This window comes from Galeopterus variegatus, unplaced genomic scaffold (genome assembly GCF_000696425.1).
Source record: "Galeopterus variegatus unplaced genomic scaffold, G_variegatus-3.0.2 Scaffold143, whole genome shotgun sequence".
NCBI classification, from domain to species: domain Eukaryota; kingdom Metazoa; phylum Chordata; class Mammalia; order Dermoptera; family Cynocephalidae; genus Galeopterus; species Galeopterus variegatus.
Genome location: NW_007726254.1, coordinates 979,972 through 1,002,462, shown reverse-complemented (window position 1 = coordinate 1,002,462; position 22,491 = coordinate 979,972). Strand labels below are relative to the sequence as shown.

At 49.9% G+C, this 22,491-nt stretch overlaps 1 protein-coding gene across 1 annotated transcript in view; it reads right to left on the bottom strand.

Moving 5' to 3' along the window:
* Positions 1-12,137: 12,137 nt before the first annotated feature.
* The window catches only part of AQP7 (aquaporin 7), an 11,852-nt gene continuing 1,498 nt past the window's right edge, over positions 12,138-22,491 (bottom strand). The window contains exons 2-6 of the mRNA XM_008590979.1: positions 14,285-14,411; positions 13,695-13,832; positions 13,368-13,486; positions 12,940-13,157; positions 12,138-12,477 (exon numbers count right to left, since the gene is read on the bottom strand). Coding sequence (XP_008589201.1) covers positions 12,192-12,477; positions 12,940-13,157; positions 13,368-13,486; positions 13,695-13,832; positions 14,285-14,411 — 888 coding nt within the window. The 3' untranslated portion in view covers positions 12,138-12,191. The remainder of the gene's footprint in view (positions 12,478-12,939; positions 13,158-13,367; positions 13,487-13,694; positions 13,833-14,284; positions 14,412-22,491) is intronic.

Sequence of the window (22,491 nt, the reverse complement as noted above, 5' to 3'; positions counted from 1 at the left end):
TATGTGGACAGTCCAGGGCTTATGCTCAGCAGCCAACTGGAGGCATTCTTCAGTTTCTTTTAATGCAGGTGTGTTAACATTTACATTAGTTTGGCCCTCTTTGCATTGGTACACCTGCAGCGTGAAGGCCAGACTTCTAGCAACTTTCTTCTGCTCCAGAACACACCACAAGCCCCAGAGCAGCAGATGATTTGAGAAGTGGAGTCACAAAAGCAGGCACTTCATTTTTGTAGGAAGAGCAGAGGTGCCCTTTGGTCCTCATCCAGTCTACTTTGAAAGGCATCAGGTACAGCAGCAGGACCAGGCAACTGGAGGGAAGTGATGGAGAACAACAAACCAGCTCTATCTGGGTGCAGGGTCAGTGACCCCCACACAACAGGAAGCCTATGAGCATCTGTTACATCTTTCAAGCAGTGGGTTCAGTGGGTGAATTATACATGTGAGAGCATCTCAGAATTAGCAGAAGACCTGATTTCAGGTTCTAGCTCTGCCACATAACAACTTGCCACTTGATGGAAAGGAGGTTTCACTTACCTCACCAGGGTTGTTGTGAGGATTATATGAATAACGTATGTGGAGGTGCCTGAATCTCATAAGTGCTCAAAGTTCATAAAAATGATACTTGATACCTGGAAAATATGTAAGGATCTCCTTTCTTAATTAAACTAGCCAAGAAAAAGATATGGAGTGCTAAACAGGCCTCTTCTGGTGAATGTTTGCATGCCTACCTTGTGCCAGCCTTTTGCAAGGGCTAAGGGAAGCAGATGTGGCCTGTTCTCTTAGTAATCCAGTGAGGACACATACCTAAACAAATGTTTTTCATTGGTTGGTCTGGCACTAATAGGTCATTAATCTGTTATTAAAAGCTGAAGAGCCTAAGGGGAATATTTTGTGAGTCTGTGGTAGGAATGGGTTAGCTCTCTTGGTTGGAGAAGGGAAAAGGGAAGAAGCGTTTGAGCTGAGGCTTGAAATGGTTGACTGCCGTTTGGGGAAGGAGAGAGACATGCCAAATGAAGGTAAACAGCATGAGACAAGCACTGGGGATATAGTTTATGGTGTGTTTGAGAAAGGGTTAGTGTCTAGACAACTGGAAGGACAGGTGATGAGACTGGAAAGGTGGACAGGGATCCACTTATGGTGAGCCACAGGGAGCCACTGAAGAATTGTAAGAGGAGTAGCATGGCCAGATTTATGATGTAGAGCAGGAATCAGCAAATATTTCCTGTAAAGGGCCAGATAGTAAATATTTTAGACTTTGTGAACCATATAGTTTCTGTTGCAACTCCCCACCTGTGCCATTGTGATGTGAAAGCAGCCATAGACCAAGTGTAATGAAGGAGCATGACTCTGTTGTAATAACATTTTTTTAAGATGACCGGTAAGGGGATCTTAACCCTTGGCTTGATGTTGTCAGCACCACGCTCAGCCAGTGAATGAACCAGCCATCCCTATATAGGGATCTGAACCCATGGCCTTGGTGTTATCAGCACCACACTCTCCCGAGTGAGCCACGGGCTGGCCCTTATAATAACATTTTATTTATGGACACTGAGATAAGAATTTCATGTGATTTTTATGTCAGAGTATTCTTTTGACTTTTTTTCTAACCATTTAAAAATGTAAAAACCATTCTTAGCTTATGAGTTGTACAAAAACAGGCAGCAGGCTGGATTTGGCTGTGGACCTGAGTTTACCCATCCTGTTCTAGGGCAGTGTCTTAGGCAGAAGTGCATAGAAAGAATTGGAGGGCTACTCTGAGGCAAGAAGCCCAGCCAAGAGGCTGCAGAAGTGATCCAGTTGAGAGAAGATGAGGGTGGTGGGAGTTAGCACTGCCAAGAGGGAAGAGATATTCAGATCAAGGAGGTAGATAGAATAGGATGCCAGGGGTTAGGGGAGCTAGCCCCCTCAGATCACCAAGGGAGCCCCAGGTCCCCTCAACAAGGGGAATTTGGTTTTCACGAATTCCACGGATTCTTCACTGAGCGGTGGCGTTGGACAAGATTTTATATGAATGTGGACCAGAGGGAAAGACATGCTGTGTTAGTCCATTTGTGTTTCTTATAACAAAATACCTGGAATTGGGTGATTTGTAGGAAAATGAAATTTATTGCTTAAAACAGTTTCAGAGGCTGGGAAGTCCAAAGTCCAGGAAACACATCTGGTGAGGGTCTTCCTTGGTGGTTGCTTTACAGCAACACGGGTCAAACATGGTAGAAAATGGCAGAGCAGAGAGAGGGAGATGGACTCTTCACAGGCTCTCCTTTTAAAGCTCTCCAAACCATTCCCCTAACCACTATTATTAATCCATTCACTACAGCATGGTCCTACAATCTAACTACCTCTTCAAGGCCCCACCTTTCAGTTACCGTAATAGGACTTCCCACTCTCTCAACACTGTCACAGCGGGGACCAAGCCTCCAATGCATTAAACTTTTGGCAGGACACAATTCTTTTGGCAGGACACAATTCTATCCATAATACACACCTATCTCCTCTACTCCATACGTGGAGGAAGCCTGTGGGTACCAGGACCCCACACTTGCTGCATGGGAACCAGGTGGTATCTTCTCTCCTCTCTCCCACCCCGCACACTCTTTCAGCAGGAGTTTATGGTCCAGAGCTTTCCAGAGACCACATTCTTATATCTGGAATTCCCTGGCTTGTCTGGCAGGGATGGCTCCTGTCGGCAGTGGTGTCAGCCTGGTGTGCATGGAGGATTGTGTGCAGGACTGAAGATGAAAGCAGGCCTCCTGATTGCAGGGTCTGTGTAAAACAGCTCTGGATCTTGTGCTGGCCAGGCCAGAGAACAGACCAGGGGAGAGGAAGAAGGAATGTCAGTTTTAGGAGGGAGGTACAAGGTCTCAATCAGTAGTTCCTATAAGTTTAGGTTTGGGGGAGTCCTTCCTGTGTGTTACTTGCCTTCAGGCTTTGTGCCTGAAAGCCTGGAGAGCTTGTCCTCTAAAGAGAACCTGCTGTTATGCCTCTTCTAAAATGAGGGAGGAACTGCCAGGCCAGGCCAACCCTTTCACCTTTACAGACCTGCCTTATTATTCCCCCTCACAACCACACCCACACCCATTGAGATAGTTCTGCCTTCCAACTCACCACATGGCCTCAGCACAGATGTCAATACCATCTCCCATAGCCTATTAGAGTTCAAGGGTCCCCAGAGGATTCTCTAGGCCAGTTCAGCCGCTCGACCTACAAAGGCAAAGCCCAAAAGTGACTGACTCCCTGTGGTCATACAGTGTGTGCCACACTGGGACTGGAATCCAGGCCTTGGGTTTCCCAGCCTAGAAGTGCCCTGTACTAGGAGGGGGCTGAATTCTCAGGAAAAGGCGAGCTGTTTCCCTCCTGGCTTCCCCAAACTGAACTCACTTGGAGGTCCTTCCCAGTGGCCCAGGCTGCCCTCAACCCTAGGCTTCATGAGGTCAATCTTCATAATGCACAGCCTCCTGGGAAACCTGGGTGCAGAGAACCCAACTGAACAGCAAGGATGTCTGTTTTGCTGCTTCAACTCACTCTGTCCCTGGGCAGTTTGCTTACACTGTCTGGGCATCGGTTTCTGCACCTGTCAGGTGGGATAATGGTTCCTGCCTGTGTGCTGCCCATAGCCATTGTGAGGGTAGTATGTAGACAAGGTGGGGAGAGTCTCCCAGTGCCACATGTCATCTCAGCACAGTCAAGCCTCTGGAGCCCATACCAGGATGGTCGCTCAGGGGGTAGCTCTTGGGAGAGTGGGGGAGGAACAGAGCAGTGGTCAAGCTGCTCTGGCAAGGGCCAGGGCTTTCAGTCACCACCCCCTTTACAATCCCCTCACCCACTTCAAGCCTGACCTGTGAGAGTGGGAGTCAGAAGTCCTCTTTTACCCACACTTTACCAAGAATCTTTTTTACCATAGATAATAGCTGTTTCATATTTAATGTATGCCTAGCACCGTGCTCATCTTTTACTCCTCCAAGCCCAATGAAGTACAGAGGGTCCTCGATTTACAACGATTCAACTTACGATTTTTCAACTTTACAGTGATGTGAAAGTGATATGCATTTAGTGAAAAACATACTTTGAATTTTGATCATTTCCCGGTCTTGTGGGATACCCTTGCACAATGCTGGACCAAATCATCTAACACAAAGCCTATTTTATACTAAAGTGTTGACTGTATCATGAAACCTACTGAACACTGTACTGAAAGTGTTCTGAGCATGTTTAAGGTAGTTAGGCTAAGCTATGATGTTCATTAGGTTAGGTATATTAAATGTATTTGATATTTTCAGCTTATAATAGGTTTATCAGGATGTGACCCCATTGTAAGTCGAGGAATATCTGTATGTATTCTTATCCCCTTTTTACCAATGTGGCAACTGAAGGTTATAGAAGTTAGGTCTCATGCCCAAGATCACTCGGTGAACAACTGAGGATCTGAAATTCCTACTGGGTCTGTCCTCTCACAGGGATAGAACAAGGGCAGCTCGTCCAGCTCATGTTGGAAACCCTAGGACATTGTGGCCCAGCGGGTCAGGACAAGTGGGAGGGAAGTTTATACTGTGTCCCAAAGCAGAAAACACCAGTAACCCAGTAACCGCACCAGAAAATGGGACTTTTTCTACAATGGTCACTAGGGGGCATATGTATCCCCAAACCAGGAGCCTGGAGGTGAAGTGGGGGAATGTTTACACTTTGCCTCAGAAAAGCTGTTTATTTAAAAAATTTTACGAGAGTTTGTAACCAATATTTCTTAATTTGTCACTTTTCTAAAACACTTTTTTCTCTGCTTGTTGATAAACACAGTATAAGTACAAGGGGAAAACATAAGGTATGCAGATATCTGAAGGAAGAATATTCCAGTCAGAGGGAACAGCTGTTGCAAAAACTGCAGTGGAAACATGCCATGCACCTTGAAGAAACAGCAAGGCCATCAGACTGTAGGACAGCAAATGAAGGAGAGAATAGCAGGGATCAGAAAAGTAACAGGGAAACTAGTGGTGTTGGTCCTAGTAGGCCATTGGAAAGTCAGCGGAGTGAATGATAAGATCTAGCTCATTTTTAAAAAGGAGCATTCTGGCCGCTGTATTGAGACTAGATTGTAGGGCTGAGTGGGGACAAGGAAAGAGGCTGGGAGACCAGTCGGAAGACCACTGCTGTAATCTAAGAAACAGTGGCCTGAACCAGGGTGATGGTGGTGGAGTGGTGAGAAGTGGTTGGATTCTGGAACATTTTGCAGATAACAGTTACAGGATTTGCTGACAGCTGGGGAGTGGGGTATGAGAGAGAAAGAGAGAGGAGTCGGGGATGACTTCAAAGTTTTTGTCCTGAGCAATTGGAAGATTAAATTTGCCATTTACTGAGATAGGAAAGTGTGTGGGAGGAGCAGGCTTGGGGGATGAAAATCTGTCCAGTAGGCAGTTGTACATGGGAGTCTGAAGTCTGGAGACAAGACTGGGCTGGAGATCTAATTTGGGGAGCTGTTGGCATATAATGGTATTTAAAGGCCAGTGAGATTATGTTGGGAAGGAGGGTAAAAGAAGAGGTTCAAGGACTATGCCCTGGGCACTCCATCATCTAGAGGGCAGGGAGCTGAGGACAGAGCAGGAGTTGGAGATTTTAAAGCCAGAGATGGGGGCTGAAGCTGCAGTACTCAGTGCTGCAGGGAAGTCCTGTGAGGTGAGGGTCTCTGGGGTTTTCTTCCAGGTTGCCTAGAAGAGTATGTGCTTCTCTACTTGTCCTGACCTATCTGACCCCCATGAGAGAAGAGACTGGCACCAGAGCAAATAATCAGTTAAGCCCCCAGAGTGTTCAGGCTCCCGGGGCCAGGGGAGATCATGGGCCTTAGCTACCTCCTTCCCTTTTCCCATCCCTTATGCATGGGTGCTCTCCAGGGCTCCATAATCTCTCCCTGGGCCACCTCCTCTACCTGCAAATCTTCAACTGCTAACCCTGAGCTTAAATGGTCTATCTCCAGCCCAGGTCCCTGTCTTTCCCTAGACGTCCCACAAGCACCTCCAACTAAGCATGTCAAACACCAGACCCCCACATTTCCCCACCACAAACTGTCTCATGGTGTCTCCACCACCTACACGGTCCCTAGGTAGAGCACTGGGCAACCCCCTCAATCCTTCCCACAGCCAACTCAAGGTTCACAGCTTCCAGGTTCTCAGTCTTTCCAGGGCATCCCCTCTTCTCTATCTCCTGCCCTACCAGCTGTGGCAGTTAAGCTCCTCTGATTGCTCTCCCTTCCCTTTCAGTCCAGCCTCCACACAGAGGCCAAAGGGCTCTTTGGCACAAATTTGGCTCTGCCATCACTTGGCTTAATACTCATCGAATTTCTCAGAGAAGAAAGTCCCAGCTGCCCAGCTTGGCCCCCTAAGTTCCTGTAGCTACCGCCTACCTCACGTCCACCACTGCAGCCATACTGGGCAGCCTGTGGCTCAAAAATCTACTGTCTCCTTCAGCTGGAGCCCCCTCACCCCATGTACCTGGTGAACAGACTCGCTGGTGCAAGTGAGAGGCACCCTGAGTGCTGGGGCAGGCACTGGGCTGGGGGTGAAGGCAGGGTGAGGGGGAATTCTTCTAGTGGGTTCTGGAGTGCCTCCCAGATGAGGCATCCCCTTCCCAGGCCAGAGACTACTACTGCAGGGCTGAGGGGTTGGGTGGGCCTAGGAGGTCACCTTCAACATGCACCCCCGCACACCACCCCAAAATAGGCCTCCCTTAGCCTTCCGATTTCATCATCATCTAATGTCTCCTGACTCAGGGCCAGAGTCAGAGGCGGAGGGCAAGAACACGTTCTTGCTTGCCCTGGCAGGGCTGTTCCAAGGGCCTTTTGCAACTCCCACCCGGGGAATCCTCCTTATTGGCCAACAAGAGTTTGGTTGGGTCTCTGGTGGACTCAAAGGCTCAGTCCAAGATTTATGGCCTCACCTGTGTGCCTGGGTGTATTTGGCTCTGAGCTATGTGTGTCTTTTCTCTCTGACCTAGCCTCTGGGCCTTCCTCCAGCCTCCACTCACCAGGCCCTCCCACTGGGCCCAGAGCATCCTCTCCAGAACCCCAATCTTGGCTCCTGAGCACAAAGACAAGGAGACACCATGCGCTCTTGCAAACTCCACTTCACCTTGTTCCATCCCAGGGGAATGCTTATGGCAAAAATTAAACCTGAAGGACCTTAGTTCCTCTGAGCCTCGTTATCCCCACTTTACAGATGAGGGAACTGAGGCCCAAAGAGGTTAAACAGCCTGCCTAAAGTTCACTTTTGTTTGTTTTATTTGGGGTTTTGTTTTGGTGTTTTGGTTTTTGTTTGTTTTTGACGGCTGGCTGGTTAGGGGATCTGAACCCTTGACCTTGGTGCTATAACACTGCACTCTAACCAGCTGAACTAACTAGCCAGCTCTGTTCTGTTTTGTTATTTGAGTGTTTTATTGTTATTTTAACTGTACCTATATGTTACATACAGTCATGCGTTGCCTAATGATGGGGATGCATTCTGAGAAATGTGTTGTTAGGCAGTTTTGTTGTGCGAACGTCACAGAGTGTATGTACACAAATCTAGATGAATAGCCTGCTATACGCCTGCATTACATGGTATAGCCTGTTGGGCCTGTGTGCGTAACGCATTGCGCTATGACGTTACGATGGATGTGATGTCAGTAGGCAATAGGAAGTTTTCGGCTCCGTCATAATCTTAGGGGATCCCCACCATATGATGTAGTCCACCACTGACCAAAATATTGTTATGGGGTGCAGGACTGTACAGTCTTGTTTACAGAATATATTTCACAATTTAAAAGCCGAACTAAAATTAGCCATGGTCATATCCTTGGGTGGGGGGTTAATGCACAGGCTTCAGAGACACCTTGACGAGAGCTGGAATCCCTACTCTCTACCCCTTATTGAGCCAGTCTCCCTGGCCTCAGTTTCCTTGTGGTAAGAGGGATGATGAGGTGAGGATCACATGAGAGTGTGCATAATGATAACAGCAGACACACTCCTCATGTGCCAGGCATAACCCTCGTCAGCATCACAGCAGCCTGATGAGATGGGAGCTGTTATTACCCATCTTACCCTCGGTCATACTGCTAGTGAGTGGCACAGCGGGTATTGGGATCCAGGCGGGCTGGTTTTGTTGTCTGTGTTCTTTGTGCCACAATATGAGCCCCAGCCGCATACAGGAGGACTGGGATCACTCTAAGGTCCACTGTTCCCACTTTGAGATCAGTGCAGAGGTGGGTGTAGAGCTAAGGTCAGGCTGTACTGCTCAGAGTGGCCAGAATCTCCTCATGCTGAGGGTGTCATCATTAGAGCCACCACTCCCATCTCTTCCCATGCTGCAGGATGCCCTCTGAGGAAAGAGACAGTAAGACCAGACAGACCGGGAAAGCCCTGAGAGTGAGTGGAGAGCAGGCCAGACGGGGAGTAAGGGCTCTGCCCAACGCTGGACCACCAGACTGAGGACCAAATCTTTACCTGCAAAACCCTGGACGGGCCTGCCCTGGGGCTCATTTCTGCCCCACCCCTGTCTCAATCTCAATGTAGCCTCAGCTGGGGAGGGGGCAGGGTAGAGAGTGGGGTTATGACACAAGGTCTCAAAGTGCTGGAAAAAGTCAAAGTTGGGGGGCTCTCCACACACCAACAGATCCAAGCCTTATTGTAAAGATGGGGAAACTGAGACCCAGGGAGAGGAGTGGTTCTGTCCAAGTCACACAGCCAGTCCATGCTGGGCCTGGGACAGGGAGAATGGGAGAGAAGCAAAAGCTTCCACAGCGTATGGGAGCTGCACAGATGTGTCTACAGGAGTGTGCGTGTGACAGCAAAGCCAAGAGCGGGGACCCACAATGTGCTATGATGCTCACCCCACCCCATCTTGCTGCTTCCTTCCTTCTTGCAGTAGGACCTGCCTCTCTCCTCCAGAGATTTCCCTCACCTTTGCCCCAACCCTTGACCTTACCTCTTCCCTGGGCCTGGCCTCAGCCCATCCCCCCAACCCCCAACCCCATTTACTTGTCTGACCTCATCTTCTTCTACTCCCCCCTCCCTCTTTCCATTCCAGCATGGTGGCCCCTCCATGCTCCCACCTCAGGGCCTTTGCACTAGCTCTTCCTTCAGCCTGGCATGCTCTTCCTCCAGATGTCCACAAGGCTCACTCCCTTAGCCCTTCAGGTCTTTATCCAAAGTCACCTTCTCAGTGAAGCTTTCTGCTCTTCACACCTCCCCACACTTCCTGCCCCCTTTCCTGCTTTTCCTCCTCAGCAGCTGTCACTAACACACCTCAGAATGAATTTTGCACAGCATGTTAGCTCCGTGAGAATAAAAACTTGTTTATCTTCCTCATGCCTACATTCTTGACACTAGAATGGTGTCCGGCACATTGTTCACTCTCAACCAGTGTCTGTGGAGAGAATGAAAAGGCTTGGTCTGTGACTGGAGTGGGTCCAGAACCTGCAAGGTGTTATGGGCAATGGGACTAGTGCAGGTCTGTGGCAGCCCACTGGCTGCCCTGCCTCCAGGGCCACCTCCCAGGGACGTGAGGATGCCAGGTGGCTGAAGTGTTCATGAGGGGCAGAGGAGGGTAGGAACCAGAATCCTGGGGCCCGTCTATGACTTTCTCAGCTGTGATTCAGGCCTTGGAGTCTTGCTCTGGAATGCTGGGAATGAGAAAGGGCACCTCCTCGTGCTCACAAGGCCACTGAGGCTGAGATAGGGGAAGGGGCTTGCCCAAGGTCACAGAGGGAAGCCACTGCACAGCCAGCTGGGGACTTCCAGCTGTCCTTCCCTGGTCACTCCCAGTGCTGGTTCCCCTGGCTCAGCTCCTGCCCACATGGGCCATCAGACATACATCATATATGTTATCAAGCACAGCCATATAACAAACCCGTAAGTTCACCCCAACCCCGGAACTAGGAAACTATTAATAGTTTTACACCTACCACTGCGCTCCTACCCATCCCTGTCTCCGTAAAGGGATCATCCTTTTAAAAAAAAAAGTTTTATTACATACATATATTTATGCCCAAAGAATATATTACTTTTTGCTTGTTTTTCTGCTGTAAAACTGGTGTCATACTGTATATAGTCTACTGTATTGCATTTTTTACCTCCAAAATTTTTCAGTATTGTTGCAGGTTCCTGTTGTACCTTAATTTTCACTGTTGTATCATGTTATCATGTGTGATTGTATAGTAGTGTATGTGTCTGCTCTCCTGTTAGTGGACATTTGGGTTGTTTCTGATGTCTCCTGAGCACCCGTACCTTGCATCCTGCTCCCTGAACCTCCTCCTCCTCTCACCGTTCCACAGCCCAGCTACCCACAAACCTACGACTTCCCAAAACTCTGTCTTCAGCTCCCTTCTGAGCTCCAGACCATATAAAAGGCATACCCCCAAGTGCTTAGTGAGCACTTACTCTGTACCAGGCACTATTCTCAGCATTTAACATTTTAGTGCATTTAATATTCACAGCAACAAAAATGGTAGATAATATTCTTATCCCTATTTCACAAATTAGAAGACCAAGGCCCGGAGAGGTTAATTTACTTGCCCACCTCTCACCCTTCACATCCCATAAGCAGCTCACACTGAACATGTCCGGGACACAACCTATCATCTTCCTCTCCCACCCAGTTCCTCATTCATGCTCCACTCTCAGTGGTGACATGTCCAAACCCCCAGACCCAAGCCAGGAACTAGATGTCATCCCTGACTGCTCCCTCTCCCTCACCCACTCCTTCATCCAAACCAAGCCCAAGTCCTGCCTCTTGTCCCTCCAAGATATTCATCACATCCTGCCTCTCCTTGCCACACCCACAGTGCTGACCCACTAGGTGCCTGGCTGCTCCTCCTGGATCACTGTCTCTCACCACACTCTGTAGGCCCATCTCCCCTGTTTCCAGCATCCTGTATACTGTAGTTCATGTGGGCTTTCTAAAACTCATCTCACCATGTCCCTCACCTCCAGAAGGAAGCCCAGCCTGCTCTGCCCCGTCCCCTCAAACTGTGAAGTGCAGCTCACTCCCATCCCCAAAAAGGACACCCCCTAATCCCCACTCTGCTCTTTTCCCTTCCTCTGGCTGTGAGCCCCACTCTGAGCTCTACAGACTCCAAGCATCCCATCCTTCACCACTGAGCTCCTTCCTCATAATCACCCATTCCCCATTAGACTGCATTCCTCAAAGGCAGACCCAGCCTCATCCACGGTGCATCCCCAATGCCCAGGCAGGGCCTGCACACAGTAGGTGCTCAATAATTGTTGAAAGGCTAAATGCATGAGCGATGAGGCATCATGGGTGGTGCTGCCTTCTGGGTCCCAGAAGCAGGATGATTCCTACCTGGCCCCTGGTCAGCGGATCCTGCTCCCCCACCCCATCCCCGCAACCTCTGCCCTGTTCCTCTTGAGCCCCGTGAGGCCTTTTCTGATCTCTTCACCTTTTGTAAGGATTTCCCTCTTTGTATCTTCCTTTTCAACTCCGGAATTCCTTCATGTGGGAGAGCTCTGGCACCAGGAAGAAGGAAGAGGGGGCAAACCCTTTACCTGCTTTTAATCTATATGAAGCATCCTCAAGGGAATGAAAATTGATTCTTGGAAGGGGTGGTGAAAAAAAAAATCTTACTTTTTTAATGTATAAAGCACAGATGTGCATACAATACATAGATAGTATATCTGTGCTACTAAAATATGTGATTAAGAAAAAAATGTATAAAAGGCTGCTGAGGAGGGCACTAATGAAAAGAAGGTGGAGAAATTCTGATCTACACTCTTGGGCCTTGCCTTGTCTGGTCCAAGAACTGGCCAGAACTGAGGGAAAGGAAGAACCAGGGGAGAGTCTAGAGTCTCATCTCAGGGCACCCTTAAGGTATCCCCAAAGCTGGACCCTACCAGCTAGCTCTGCTCCTTTTCCCCAAACTACCCTATTCCTCCCCATGCCTGAAAGTCCACCGTTTTGCATCTGGCATCCTTTCATCTCCCCCTGTTCCTTCTGAGGCTGCAGGTTGGTTCTTCCCCATTCTCCCCCAGGGGTACCCCAGCTCCCAGGGCTCGAATGAGTTGAGTCTTCTCAGCTGTGTGCTCCAACCTTGGGCTAAGGTATACCCTGGGGCTCCTGGAAGAACCCAAGAGGGAAGCCCATCACAAGAGGCAAGGATGCTGCTGTGGGACAAGCTTTTCTTTATTGGGGTAGAATGGGGTCACAAAGAATCTCTTCTTAGAAGTGCTCTAGGGCTATGGAGTCATTTAAGGGTGGGACAGGCTGGACTGAAGTTCTGATGTCAAGGGTAACAGAGACGGGGGTGATGGGATGGCTCATGGATGGTTGAGGACCGGTCTTGGGTAATACAGTTATCCTGTGGGTTTCATGCACCACCGGGTTTGTCAGTCTCTGGGGCTTCCGTGGGATATTGGAACCAATGAAGACCAGGTAGACGATGCCACCTATGTAGGCACCCAGGAGGGGCGCCACCACTGGCACCCACCACCAGTTCTCCCCGGCCCTGCAGGAAAGAGGTGGAGGCCTACTGAGAGTCCAAAGCCCAGAGCAGCACCCACATCCACCTTGGACCAAGACAGGGTGAGCAGAAGAGTCACTACCATCCTGCCCCAGGAGATACCCCCAGCCTGGTGCCCCGGTCAGTCTGAGCCTGATTCAGGGACAGGGTTGAGGATCAGTCTGCTGGTCTGGGGAAACATCGGAACCCACTCCTGCTCCCCAGGCCTGGAGCTCTACAGGACTTCCCTGTGCTGCTAATCACATTGCACCCCCACCCCTCCGTGTGAAGGAGACTCACCAAAACCTTGCAGGAGTGGGGTCTGGGCAGGGGCAATACCTGAAGACCTGTTTGCCCCATCCATCTACAGGACTTCCCTGTGCTGCTAATCACATTGCACCCCCACCCCTCCGTGTGAAGGAGACCCACCAAAAACTTGCAGGAGTGGGGTCTGGGCAGGGGCAATACCTGAAGACCTGTTTGCCCCATCCGGCAATGAAGGTGAAGAAGCGGGGAGGCAGGTCCCGGGATGGGTTAACAGCATATCCTGAGTTCATGCCTAGGGACACCCCAATGATGACCACAAGGATGCCAATCACCAAGGCCTGCATCCCTTGCAGTGCTGGGTTGTTCTCCTTGTCCGTGATGGCAAAGATACACAGCTGGAGTATCCCCGTCAATAACATCTGGGGAACAGACACCACGACAGCCCATCCAGGGCCCCTAGCCAAGCCACAGGGCTTCAGCAGTGCCCCAAATCCAAACCCACTGGCAGAGACATGTCTTGTACAGTCCCCATCCAGAGTTCTTATCCTCTCTATTGTGAGGGGCTCCCTGCTGGCTCCTTCCTAAGAGATGAAGGGTTTGGAGAGGGGCACCATCCCTGAACCACTGACCTCATCCAGGAAGCCCTGCCACAACGTCATATAGTCAGGAAGATAGGTGGCGAAAATGCCAGCGGTGGCTGTAGGACCAGTCACTGTCAGCTGTCCATTCGAGAAGTGGAAAATGGCCTCTGTAGAGATACAGATTGAGTGTGAACCTGCCCCCAGCTAAACCCCACTGGTGTCCCAGAAATGAGGCTGTAGGGTGGAGCATTGGGAGCCACCTCCAAGGCTTTTTCTTCCAGACACTTACAGACCAGGACACTGAGATCTGATCTGCTCATATTTCAGAGGAGGAGCCTGAGGCCAGAGGCAGACAACCCAGGGTAGAATACTTACTGTGGAAGAGACAGTAGATGGTGGCAGCAGCCATGAAGGAGCCCAGGAACTGAGCCAGCACATACACAGGAAATTTCTTCCAGGGCGTGCGGCCTAATGCACAGCTGGTGAAAGTTATGGCCGCATTCATGTGGGCCCCTACGGGGAGGCAGCAGGTGTGTCAGGGGAGTGAGAGCAGAAACAAACAGTAATTAATAATATTGAGAGTAACAACAGTAATAAACAATAATGGCTAGTGTTTACAGAGTGCATTCTCTGTGACAAGAGCTTTCTCATTTAACCTTGCACCAACCCCAGGAGGCAGAGACCATTATCTCCATTTCAATATTAAGGACAGTGAAGGACAGAGAAGGTAAATCACTTGCCTAAGATGACCCAGCTAGTAAAAATGGTGTGTCAAGAGGGCCCTTGAAGAGTCTGGGGCAGACACAGTCAGAGACAAGGGGTTCAGAGGTGTTCTCCTCCCTCCAGGTGGCCAGTAAGGGTGAGGCACCAGCCATGTCAAGAAGAGGCTGGCTAGAGGTGAGCAGGAAAGAGCCTGCTGAGGACACCTGGCACTGCCCGGTCAGGCAGGGCCTGGGTTCACTCACCAGAGATGTTGCCTGCCACATGCACTCCCATGGTGACTCCAAAGCCAAAACCCAAGTTGACACCGAGGAAGCTCCCGAATTTATTCTCTCCTAGAACCATATGAGCCACAGAACCGAGGCCAAACACCTGCGAGGGGAGGGCCTGTGAGGAGGTTGCCTGCCCACAAGCCCCACCTTCAGAGGAAGGCTCAGAGCTCAGTTCTCTCTCTCACCCCACGCTCTGGGCCTCCCTGCATTTCCCTTAAAGACCTGCCATACCCTCTTCCTCAAGAGCCTTCTGTCCTCACGACCTATACTCGCCTCCCTGCATTTCCCTTAAAGACCTGCCATACCCTCTTCCTCAAGAGCCTTCTGTCCTCATGACTCCCTTGCCCCTATCAAGACCTCTCAGACCTGAGCCAGTGAGAGCTGGGTAGTGTGGCAGAGTCTGAGGCTCCTACAACACACATTGGGGCACCTCGACCCAAAGCTCACCTGAAGTACAGAAGGACGGCAGGGCTGTGAGGAGGGGATGGCCAGTGTGGATTGCACCTCTCGGAGCATCTCACACTTCAGACTATCCTGAAGGAAGTTTCTTTTTTTGTGTGTGTGTGTCTTTTTCGTGACCGGTAAGGGGATCTCAACCCTTGGCTTGGTGTTGTCAGCACCACGCTCAGCCAGTGAGTGCACCGGCCATTCCTATGTAGGATCCGAACCCGTGGCGGGAGCGTGCACCACGGGCTCGGCCCGCTTAAGGAAGTTTCTTCAAGAAATCTCCAAACTCCATGCCTGGACTCTGCCAGGAGCCCCTTCCTGCCTCCTAATCACCCACCACCAGCCCAGGAAGCCAGTGGGGTTCTAACTCTTTTGCCCTCAGCTTCATTTCCGTTGCCCTCAGACATCATTCCCAAACTTCTTACTCTTGCCCATCTCCTGAGGTGACACTCCACCTTCACAGAGAGACTAGAGGCCTGAAGGTAGGCCTCACTCAACCTCAGTCTATATCCACCTTCCCCGTCAGCTCTGGTTCCTGTGCCCATCCTCTCCCTCTCCAGAGGTCTTCCTCTTGCCTGTACCTTCCACGTCCCCCTTGCCTGGCTCTCCAGAACTAGAATCTCTTCCTTCCTAACAAACCTTCTCACCTCAGCCCAGCCTCCCTCTCTATCTGTGGACTCCTCGATGCCCCCTCCCTGTTTAGTCAGGCTTCAGGAAAGAAACTTTATTCCTTCCCTTGCACGCGCGCGCGCACACACACACACACACACACACACACACACAGAGCAATCTGGCTTCTGCTTCCACATGTCACAGACACCAAAGCTCTCTCTAAGGGCTCCAGCAACCTCCTCATTTCCCAAAGATCCCTCCAGACATTGTCTTACTTGACTTTGCTCACTGTGGCACTCTCGACCACTCCATGCTCCTGGAAAGTCCTCTTTGGCCTTTATAACATCTCTCTCTCCTGGTTTTCCTCTTATCTCACTTGCCTCTCCTCTCTAGGTTCCTTCCCACATTCTTTTTCTATCATCTGCCTCATGAACACAAATGATTCCAGCCTTCATCTCTGGTCCCTTTCACGTCTCACCCCTCCCTGTCACTCTTCCTGGGTCTTCTTATCAGGTCAGGTATGCCTAATGCACTAAAATTCCCATAATCTCCATGTGGGAACAAGATTCCTATTTCTAAATACCTACTGGAACTTTCTTTGGTGTTCCTCAGGCATCTCATGCTCTATGCTGAAAGTTCATCTCTCAGAAAACCTGCTCCCTAGGCTGACAAAGGCAAGGTGGGGAAAAAGAGAAAGGAAACTTACTCCTTACGCTATTTCCCATTCCAGTTGGCCAAGCCAAAACCTCAGGTATGGGCCGGCCCGGTGGCGCACTGCTACAGTGCACCGCTTGGGAGCATGGCGGCGCTCCCGCCGAGGGTTCGGATCCCACATACAGACTGGTTCCCGCTCACTGGCTGAGCGAGGTGTGGGCGCAGCACCGAGGGTTGCGATCCCGTTGCCGGTCCCGGTCCGGTCCGGGCGCGACACTGAGGGTTGCAATCCGTTGCCGGACACGAAAAAAGACAAATGGAAAAAAAAAAAAAAACCTCAGGTATCACAAATGTTCCTCTCTCCTCCCCATCACCCAATCAGTTCTGCTTACATTCTCCCCAGATCTTACCCTCCCTGCCTCCTCCCTGCAGGCAGAGTGACTTTTGTTTCTTGGGTTTTTTAAATTTGTTTTTTCAGAGTGACCTTTCTAACACAAAAATCTAATCGTGTCTGCCCCTCGTTTAAACATTCACTGGCTCCTTTCTATTTCCAGAATAAAGTTCAAATTCAGTAGGCTACCATTTAATAATTCAGTAGGCCACCTACATAATTTCATCCCTTCTGCCTCTCAGTTTCCTATCTGTCCCAGTATTCTCTATATTCAGTAATAGTATTACTACTAAATAATAATAACCAATTTACTGAGCACTTACTATGTGCCAAGTACTGATAAGCAGGTTATATTTATCACCTCCTTTAACCCTTACACCAGTCTTATGAGTTAGGTACTATTATTCTCCCCATTTGACAGATGGGCGCACCAAAGCCTAGAGAAATTGACTGTCTTGTCTAAGGTCACACAGCCTGTACATGGTGAGCTAGGATTGAATCCAGGCAGTCACCTGTGCCAGATGGCCTCAAACCATACAGCCACACTGCTCCCTGCATGCCTTGCTCTCATGCTTCTGTGGTTTTTGCATATGCTCTTCCCTCTGCCTGGAATGCCTGATCCTAGATCCTGAAAATTTGATACCTTGTAGGCCAAGCTCAGCTGGCATCTGCTTTTGAAAAGTCCATGTGTTTTGGACCTGTGGTTTTTGAGAGACCTCTAGATGTCCAGGCTGCTGGAAATCAGGGTCTAGACCTGTATCATCCAATATGGTGGCCACTAACTACATGTGGCTATTATGCACTTAAAATGTGGCTAGTTGAAATTGAGATCTGCTGTAAGTGTAAAATACACACCAGGTTTCAAAGACATAGAAGGAATAAGAGAATGTCAAATATCTTATTAATTTTATATTGACTACATGTTGAAATGTTAGTATTTTGGATATATGGGTTAAATTATTTGAATTATTAAATAATTAATGATTAAAATATTAAATTATTAAAATTAATTTCACCTGTTGCTTTTTGCTTTTTTAATGAGGCCACTAGAAAACTTTAAATTACATACGTGGCTCATATTTTATTTCCCCTTGGACAGCTCTGTACTAGACTTCGTAAAAGAGAAAACCTAGAGAATTGTGGGAGTGAGGGCTGCAGTTGAATACATCAGTGGATGAAGCCCCCAGGAGAGGGTGCAGGATGAGAAGGCAGCCAGGAGCTGAATCGAGAGCCACAGATCAGCACTCATGGGTGGGCGTTAGAAACTTCAGCTGATGGAGCTGGCCGGTTAGCTCAGTCGGTTAGAGTGTAGCTTTAGAACATGAAGGTCAAGGGTATGGATCCCCGTACCAGCCAGCTGCCAAAAAAAGAAAGAAAGAAAGGAAGAAGGAAACTCAGCTGGAGAAAGTGTTTAAGTGGAAGAAGAACAAAGAGAGAATGTACCACAGACACCAGGGAGAAACAGTTTCCCAAGGAGGGTGTGGTCCACACTGCCACGTGCAGCCTCTGGGTCAAGTGTGTGAAGGCCTAGAAAGCATCCCTTTGGCCCAGCGGTCATTAGTAATGTGGTGTGCACTGTGTCATCAGACCGTGGGGACAGAAGCCAGGTCCCAGAGATTGAGAGGTGAGTAGGTGATGAGGAAGAGCTGAAACATACCAGTGTAGATACCTCTTTGAGAACTTGCCTGAGGAGGGAGGGAGAGAAAGCATGATAAATGAAGGGGCTTACAGGGAGAAGGGAGGGATCTTTCATCTTGTGTTTTTTTTTTTTTTTTTTNCGCTCAGCCAGTGAGCGGGAACCGGTCTGTACGTGGGATCCGAACCCTTGGCGGGAGCGCAACCATGCTCCCAAGCGGCACACTGTAGCAGTGCACCACCGGGCCGGCCCCCTCATCTTGTGTTGTTTTAAGTGGAGAGACTTTAATAAGTTCATAGGTTGAGAGAGTGACAGCCCGAAGATAAAGGAGAAAAGGACAGAGCAAAGAACCTGATTAGGATGGAGAGCTGGATTGGTACAGAAGTGGAGGTGGAGGGGTCCTTCGGGAAGGAAGGGACCCAACCCCAGCTAAGGGGAGATGTGTGGATGCACAGGGAGATAATGGCTGTGGTGGTGAGAGGGATGGGGTGAAGAGCTGGATACAGGAAGCCAACCACATGATTTTCTTTGCCAAGCAGGAGATCATGCCATTTGCTGATAAACAAACAAACAAGACAGGCGGAGTACAGAGCAGCTTCGGTGAAGTCTGCGAAATGTGAAATAGCCCAAATAGGGATCGCAAACCTCGGTGTTGCGGCCGCACCTCGCTCAGCCAGTGAGCGGGAACCGGTCTGTACGTGGGATCCGAACCCTTGGCGGGAGCGCAACCATGCTCCCAAGCGGCACACTGTAGCAGTGCACCACCGGGCCGGCCCCCTCATCTTGTGTTGTTTTAAGTGGAGAGACTTTAATAAGTTCATAGGCTGAGAGAGTGACAGCCCGAAGATAAAGGAGAAAAGGACAGAGCAAAGAACCTGATTAGGGTGGAGAGCTGGATTGGTACAGAAGTGGAGGTGGAGGGGTCCTTCGGGAAGGAAGGGACCCAACCCCAGCTAAGGGGAGATGTGTGGATGCACAGGGAGGTAATGGGTGTGGTGGTGAGAGGGATGGGGCGAAGAGCTGGATACAGGAAGCCAACCACATGATTTTCTTTGCCAAGCAGGAGATCATGCCATTTGCTGATAAACAAACAAACAAGACAGGCGGAGTACAGAGCAGCTTCGGTGAAGTCTGCGAAATGTGAAATAGCCCAAATAGGGAAGGCAGTTGAACAGTACACACTGCATTCTTTAGGTGCAGGGAAGCCCAGAGATGGACTGGCAGAGGGTCCAGGATAGGATGCAGCAGGAGAGGACAGGAACAGAGGGGGTGGGGTGGGGAGTGAAGCCAGGGCAGGCGGGCAGGCTAGGGTAGCCAGGAGGTGGAGGGACTGGAGCAGACATGGAAGGTCTGAAGACTGAGGGTCTCCCATTTTGATTCTCCCCATTTAAAAACCATTTGCTACAAATAATGGATGAGTGAATGAACCGCACATGATCTCCTCTGTCAGCGTTGCCAACTGGGAGCCCATGCATCTAATCCATCCAGCACTCATGTTTTGTTTGGATAACTTAGTTTTTTGTTTTTTGTTTTTTTTCTTTTTTGTCTTTTTTACTGACGGGTAACAGGATCGCAACCCTCAGTGTCGCGCCGTTGTTTTTTGTTTTTTTTCTTTTTTGTCTTTTTTACTGACGGGTAACAGGATCGCAACCCTCGGTGTCGCGCCGGCACCGCGCTCAACCAGTGAGCGGGAACTGGTCTCCACATGGGATCCAAACCCTCGGCGGGAGCACTGCCGCACTCTCAAGCGGCGCACTCTCCAGTGCACCACCGGGCCGGCCCTGGATAACTTAGTTTTGAAGACCAGAAGTTTCAGCTTCTCTTGAAAAACGAGAAGCTCAGGCAACGCTGGCCTGTATTCAACCCTCCATGGCAGCAGTCAGCTGGAGTAGCGGCAGCCACGTATATACCCTTACACAGATTGGCACTCTGTAGTTAGCCAAAGTCCCTACGAGCCTGAGTTGACCCTCTCTTGGCCTCCGTGGATGTGTTTGCAACCCTTGTCCTATGGCTCACGTGTACAGCTGGTTTTGAGGGCCCTGATGGCTCTTGTCCCTCCCCTCCCTGGTCAATGAATGTGGGCCAACCCATCAAAGTTCCCCCAACAGCCAGGAGGCCAGCTCCGAGGACAATGCCCCTGGAGGTTGCAGAATGGTTCTCCACTTCTCTTGTCCTGCCACAATAAATGGGGCCCAGGGTCACACCAGCTTTTTTGGCAAAACCTTCACCCTGATGACTCACTGAGCTTCCTATTAACTGAAAAATCCCCCACTTCTTGGCACAGGCCCAATAACTAAAAATAACAACACAATGTCCTGTATGAGTTTAAATCTCACAAGTTCTTTTACACACATTGCTTCCCTTTAATCCTCACAGCAAATTTGTGAAGCAAATGTTTTTGCTCCCATTCTACTGGTGGAGAAACTGGGTCATGAACAACCCAAAGCCTGAAAGTGAGGGTCTTATCCCAGTTGGGGGAGAGTTAACAAGCCAGCATTGTGGAAAGCCTGCCATATCTAAGCTAAGAGACGGAGCATAAAGTTAAAGGTCATAGAGTTAAAAGTCAGGACTGTGATATTAGATTGGACTGGATTAATCTTGAATTGAGGCAAGTGACTTATTCTCATGGAGGCTCCGTTTCCCCATCTGTGAAACAGGGACAATAATAGTGCCTACCCCACAGGGCCATTATGAGGATTCAGGAAGATGCTGCATATAAGGGACTTAGCATCACGGTGCCTGGTATGCAGTAGGTGCTCAATAATAATCTCAATATAAGAAAGAGAAACAGATGTGGGCATGTATCAGTGCATGTGAATGGTGCCTGCTTTCCTCCCTCTTGGAGGAGGCACCCTCCTGCCTCCGAGGTTCCAAGGTTTAACAGCCCTCATAGGGCTGTAGTGTCTTGTCATAAGTGAGTTACAGTACTTTGCCCTGGGTTAAGAGAGACAGGATCCAGCTGCTGTCCTCACAGCTCAGGAGGCCAGGTAATGGAGGAGGGGGAGAGGGCAGGAGGCAGGGAGGAGAGAGCAACTGAGAGCCCTTGTCATAATAACAAGGGACCAACACATGTGAACTACATGTGCACCGGATGCTGGCACTTGGCCTTCTTCACACAAGCCTGCCAGCTTGATGTCAGTGTCCATGTGTATCAACAAGGAGCTCAAAGAGCCTCTCGCACCCCTACTTCCTCTGGCATGCTCCTGGCCGCCTTTGCTTACCTTCCCACAGTCTGCCCCTGATTTTCCTGGCCCTGGACCCTCCACAAGATGCAACAAGCATGGTTGCAGGTCCTGTTAAGGGCAAAGGCTTGCTGAGGTAAGTGGCAAGGCTGAGGCAGGTGGGAGGAGAGGGGGATTCCAAGAAACCTCTCTTCCCACCTATGGTCTGGTTTCTGTCCCAGTCACACGCTAATGAAGAGCCCTTGCCAAAGGTAACCACTGGCCTCCCTGTTGCCGAGCCCTTGGGACCCTTGTCAGTGCTCACTTTATTTGGCCGTCTGCAAGTTCCCACACTGCTGACCGCTCCCTCCCTGTGGAACCACTGCCCCCTTCTCTAACATGGTCCCACCTAGTTCTCCTCCCACCTCTCTCACCACTCCTTCTCAGGCCTCAGCTCTGTTCTCAGTCCTCAATTGATTGTTTTTCTCTTTCTATACACTCTCTCTAGACAACTTTTATAACCACGACCCACATTCTGATGAATGCCAACTCTTTCCTTCCAGTCCAAGCCTGTCCTGAGCTCCAGACCCCTATATTGAGCTATCTCCTGGATTTCTCCACTGTTATCTCACTGATCATGTCCAAACCGCCCTCAGCTCTTGTCCCATGCTCCAGGATGGCTCATCAGCACTTACCCAACATCTGTTGCTTGCAAAGTCTCCTTGATTCCATTATCTACCACTCTCTCAAACATGTACTTTCTTCTCCATCCCAGACCAGTCACTAGATCATTACAACAGCCTCTTTACTGGCTCCCCACCTTCCGGCCTTGCCTGTCCTGCTTGGGCTCCACACTGCACACAGAACTACCTTCTAAAATCCAGATCTAACAATTACCACTCCACTGCTTGATAACCTTCAATGTCTGCCCATTGCCCTCAGGATTAATTGTCAGAGCCTGACATTCAAAGTTCTCTTCAGGGCCGGCCCAGTGGCGCACTGCTACAGTGCGCCGCTTGGGAGCGCAGCAGCCCTCCGGCCGAGGGTTCGGATCCCACATACAGACCGGTTCCCGCTCACTGGCTGAGCGAGGTGCGGGTGCAGCACCGAGGGTTGCGATCCCGTTGCCGGTCCCGGTCCGGTACGGGTGCGACACTGAGGGTTGCGATCCGTTGCCGGACACACACACACACAAAAAAAACAAAATTCTCTTCAATCTCTTTACCCTAGTTTCCCTTCTCCCCACTTCTAACCATGCCCTCTGACCACCCAGCCCATG